The sequence below is a fragment of the Bison bison genome, unplaced genomic scaffold, assembly GCF_000754665.1.
Source record: "Bison bison bison isolate TAMUID 2011002044 unplaced genomic scaffold, Bison_UMD1.0 scf7180017864480, whole genome shotgun sequence".
NCBI lineage: Eukaryota > Metazoa > Chordata > Mammalia > Artiodactyla > Bovidae > Bison > Bison bison.
Window position 1 is genome coordinate 2,162,191 of NW_011495040.1, and position 5,055 is coordinate 2,167,245.

At 43.6% G+C, this 5,055-nt stretch overlaps 1 protein-coding gene across 1 annotated transcript in view; it reads left to right on the forward strand.

The window, feature by feature from the left end:
* Positions 1-6: 6 nt before the first annotated feature.
* USP39 (ubiquitin specific peptidase 39) overlaps positions 7-5,055 on the forward strand; it is a 36,877-nt gene continuing 31,828 nt past the window's right edge. Inside the window, exons 1-2 of the mRNA XM_010862194.1 lie at positions 7-293; positions 4,337-4,406. Of these exons, the coding sequence (XP_010860496.1) occupies positions 26-293; positions 4,337-4,406 (338 nt within the window). The 5' untranslated portion in view covers positions 7-25. The remainder of the gene's footprint in view (positions 294-4,336; positions 4,407-5,055) is intronic.

Below are 5,055 nucleotides of genomic sequence, written 5' to 3' on the forward strand. Positions count from 1 at the left end.
CCCGGCGACTCGGCCGGTAGTGGCGATGTCCAGCCGGTCCAAGCGGGATTCTCGCGGTTCCACCCGCGGGAAGCGCGAGTCCGAGTCGCGGAGCAGCTCGGCTCGCGTCAAACGGGAACGAGATCGGGAGCGGGAGCCCGAGGCGCCGAGCGCCCGGGGCAGCCCAGTGCGCGTGAAGCGGGAGGTCGAGCCGCCGGGCGCGCGCGAGGCCCCGACGCCGGTAGTCCCGGCGGTGCGGGTGAAGCGGGAGCGCGAGGCCGACGAGGACTCGGAACCTGAGCGGGAGGTGCGAGGTGCGCGGGGCCGGGCGCGGGCTCCTCTCTCGCGTTCTTCTTTTTCTCTGCCCAACCTTCTCTCCCCGCGGGAAAGTCATACTTTACACGCGATCCTGCTCGACTCGACTGCTTTTTAATGAGGACTGCTTTTTACTAGTCTTGGTAATCGTAGCTCTAATGTTTCTAGCAACTTTAATAATAACAGCAGCTTTCCCTTATCGGATGCTTAGCTTTGGGGCCAGGCTCGTTGTTTTACAGGTGTTACCTCCTTGAGTTTTTACAAAACACCTGAGGAATAAGCCCTGCTGTAATTCCTGAAATCAGACCGTTCAGAGTGGAGAGCCTGAACTCTGGGCACTTGGACTACACTGCCCTGTCACTTGGGGTTGTAGCTGCCAGGAGGTTTGGATTCTAATCCGGCCTCTGAGACTGGGTCACTGGTTTGGGAATGTGGGTTTCATGTGTCTGTCCCTCTTTAAGTCGATGGAAGGAATACTGGAATCCATGAGCTTTGAGAGCCTTGTCAGTCACTTCTGTGACTGTACCCTCTGCCTTCTGCTGGACGCATTCTGCTTTTCCTGGTAATTGCTGGAGATCTTTTGGCCCAGCCTTGGTACTCTGGAGTGTGTACACTGTTTTCCAACTTGTTGATATCTTACCAGTTACTAAGTAGGTTTCCATCACGTCTGAAGCTTTTCCTGTTTAAGCTCAGTTAATCTTTTCCATATCTGAACTTGGGACTTCTGATTTGAACATGTTTCCCATATACTTGTTTTCTGGTGAGTTAGCAGGTAAACATATCACTAGGCTACACTGTAGGGGCAGTGTTCTTTGTTCCAGGATTATTCATTCTCCAAGACTATAATTCTGTCTCTGTGCCTGTTTATCTGTATAAGATTATATTCTTGGGGACTTCCCTGCTGGTCCAGTGGCTAAGACTCTACCCTCCCAATGCAGGGGACCTGGGTTTGATCCCTGGTCAGGGAACCTGCCACTAGGTCCCACATGCCACAACTAAGAGTTTGCATGTTGCAGTGAAGATCCAAGAGCCTGCATGCCGTAACTAAGACCTGGCACATCCAAATAAATAAAAGATCTTACTCTTATGTTAACTCTTAAATTTCTTGCTCAAGGTTTTGCATTTGACATATTTTTGTATTATGCACAAGGTGTAGGATCCCACCTTGCTCATGAAAAGTACTTGATAAATATTCTTTGAATAACCTAATAATTTCAGGATATTCTTTGGTTTCTTTTACTTATATATTCTGTCAGCCTCAGGTTTCCCTTTCTCTGAAAGAGAAGTTGTTTTTCAGATATTTTGCTTAGTTGTGGTCAGGAGATTGTTTTCTCTGGGACAGATTAGGATACCAGTTGTGGTTACTGTCTTATTTTTTTTTTTCCTTTTATTTTTATTGTGAAATAGATCATAGGTACTAAGATAGACCAAATGTCATGCACATGTATAGTTTAAAGAAGAGTGTGGGTATATAGCCTTAAATCTACCATTTGTCAAAGATTGTGAAGGGTCTGACCCTATTTGTACACTACCAAATTAGCCTGCCACGGTGTCATGGATGCTGTTGGAAGACATTGAACTACTGGGCCTCAGACAGCATTCTGCAGCAATAACAGTAGCCAGAATATAGCATTATCATCGTTTCCTGAGTCAGTTCCTGTAGTGCAGCATGATGAAAATCCATACACACAGGGAGTGGGTGCACAGGACAACAGCTCTGAACTTAGAGAACCCAAATCTTCTACAGTGGGCCTTGAGCTTGCCTCGCCTTTGCTCTGTAAGGAAACACCATCTCTGACTTCCAAGGCTGTACAAACAAACTTCACTATACCAACATCTTTGGCGAGATAGTCTGGAGGTGGTCGGTACCTCTGGTCACAGTATATGCAGAAACAGGAGAGAGCAATGCAGGATTGCCTCCTGACACTGTTGAGCTTCAGAAGTAGTGCTTAACTAGTACTTTGTTGTTGTTTAGTTGCTCAGTCGTGTCGACTCCTTGCAACCCCATGGACTGCTGCACACCAGGCTTCCCTGTCCTTCACCATCTCCCGGAGCTTGCTCAAACTCGCGTCCATTGAGTCGGTGATGCCATCCAACCATCTCATTCTCTGTTGCCCCTTTCTGCTCCTGCCCTCAGTCTTTCCCAGTATTAGGGTCTTTTCCAGTGAGTCAGCTCTTTGCATTAGGTGGTCAAAGTATTGGAGCTTCAGCATCAGTCCTTCCAGTGAATATTCAGGGTTGATTTCCTTTAGGATTGACTGATTTGGTCTCCTTGCTCTCAAGGGACTCTCAAGAGTCTTCTCCAGCACCACAGTTTGAAAGCATTAATTCTTCGGCACTCAGCCTTCTTTATGGTCCAACTCTCACATCTGTACATAACTACTGGGAAAATCATAGCTTTGACTATACAGGCATTTGTCAGCAAGATGATATCGCTCCTTTTTAATATGCTGTCTAGGTTTGTCATAGCTTTTTTCCAAGGAGCAATCATCTTTTAATTTCATGCTGCAGTCACCTTCCACAGTGATTTTTGGAACCCAAGAAACTAAAATTTGCCACCGTTTACACTTTCCCCCCATATATTTGCCATGAAGTGTTGGGACTGGATGGCATGATCTTAGTTTTTTGAATGTTGAAGTTTAAGCCGGTACCTTAGAAGGTCCAACAGGCCCCTTCCCAGTTGCATCCGCCTTCCTTGCTTGCTGGGGTAATCACTGTTCTGAAGTTTTTCTGTTTCTACTTTTATTGTTTTATAGTTTATATATATGTAAAACTATAAACTATATATTTTGTATATAATAAACTATAAACTTTTATAGTTTATATATATTTACCTCATGTATTTATGAGGTAAATTATAGTTTTACCTTATATATATGCCTAAGTAGAACTGTATTTTATTTTGTATTTATTACAAATGAAATCATACTATATATAGTCTTCTGTTTTGCCCTTTTTTTTTTAACTAGTCATATTGTTGAGGTTCATTCAGATAGATGTTCATGGCAACAAAGTATTCTATTGATGATAGTGTGTGTATGCTTAGTCCGGTCCAACTCTTTGTGACCCCATGGACTGTAGCCCACCAGGCTCCTCTGTTCATGGAGTTTTGCAGACAAGAATCCTGGAGTGGGTTGCCATTTCTTCTGTTCCCGACCCAGGGATCAAACCTGATTTCTCCCATTTTTGGTATGTGGTAGGCATTTTGCTTGTTTCTAGTTGGATCTCTTTCAAATATTGTAGCTATAAATATTTTTTAGTAAAATATTCTTGATGCACCTGTGCAAAAGTTCTCTAGGGTAGATGCAAGTTTTAATAGAAGAGAGATTGCTGGGTCAAAGGGTCTGTGTATTTTCAACTTCAGTCTAGCTGCAGTGTTTTGTAATTGTAAGAGTTTACATTCCCACCAGCAGTCTATGAGACTTCTCATTGCTCCTCATATTTGCCAGCACTTGGAATTGCTTGATTTTGTTTTATCCTCTCTGGTAGGTGTGAAGTGGTATATTATTGTGCAAGGGAATTTGCATTTTTTTGATTATTGGTGAGGTTGAGTATCTTTTCATATTTTTGTGGGCTGTCTTCCTCATTTTCTGTTGGGTTGTCTTTTTTCAAAACTCTTCACCAGATTTCTTTATTAATTGCAAGCAATTTCTTTGTTGGTTTTATGTGTTTCAAGTATATTGCCTCAGTTTGTAGCCTGGTGGCTCAGACTAAAGAGTCCGCCTACAACGCAAAAGACCTGGCTTCGATCCCTGGGTTGGGAAGATTCCCTGGAGAAGGGAATGGCAACCCACTCCAGTATTCTTGCCTGGAAAATCCCGTGGACAGAGGGTTATAGCCCATGGGGTCGCAAAGAGTTGGACACAACTGAGCAACCAACACTTTCACTTTCTGTTAGAGTGGGCATTTTGGGGTGTTTTCAGGCTATTTGTAACAGAACTCGTCCTGATTTGTTTTTCCCATTTTTGTGTTTGTTTGTACTGGTAGTTGACCCTGAGTATGTGTTTCCCATTTTCAGAACTTTTGATGATTTTCCTTTCAGCAAAGAATGGCCGAGTGGATTCTGAGGACCGGAGGAGCCGCCACTGCCCGTACCTGGATACCATTAACAGGTGGGTAGCACACGGATGGCTGGGACAGCAGACATACAAGGGAATCTTTGTAGAAAGTTCTTTGTATTGTATGATATGTTCAGAAACTTTATCTCTTCTAAAGCTTTCTGCCCAGAAAACTGTGCTTCTTGCCAGGTTTTTTAATCTTTCCCCTCAGTTTAAACTGTCATCAGAGGGCATGTTGTTTTAGGGTGCCACATGCAGAAAGAGCTTTCAGCTTGTTTTGAATTTGTATGAGGAAAATAAAAGGATTTGTGGTATCAATGGCAATCACCAACTTACTTTTTTATTGAGCACTCAGTATGTGCTCAATAAGATGATGCTATGAAAGTGCTGCACTCAATATGCCAGCAAATTTGGAAAACTCAGCAGTGGCCACAGGACTGGAAAAGGTCAGTTTTCATTCCAATCCCAAAGAAAGGCAATGCCAAAGAATGCTCAAACTACCACACAATTGCACTCATCTCACACGCTAGTAAAGTAATGCTCAAAATTCTCCAAGCCAGGCTTCAGCAATATGTGAACCGTGAATTTCCAGATGTTCAAGCTGGTTTTAGAAAAGGCAGAGGAACCAGAGATCAAATTGCCAACATCCGCTGGATCATCGAAAAAGCAAGAGAGTTCCAGAAAAACATCTATTTCTGCTTTC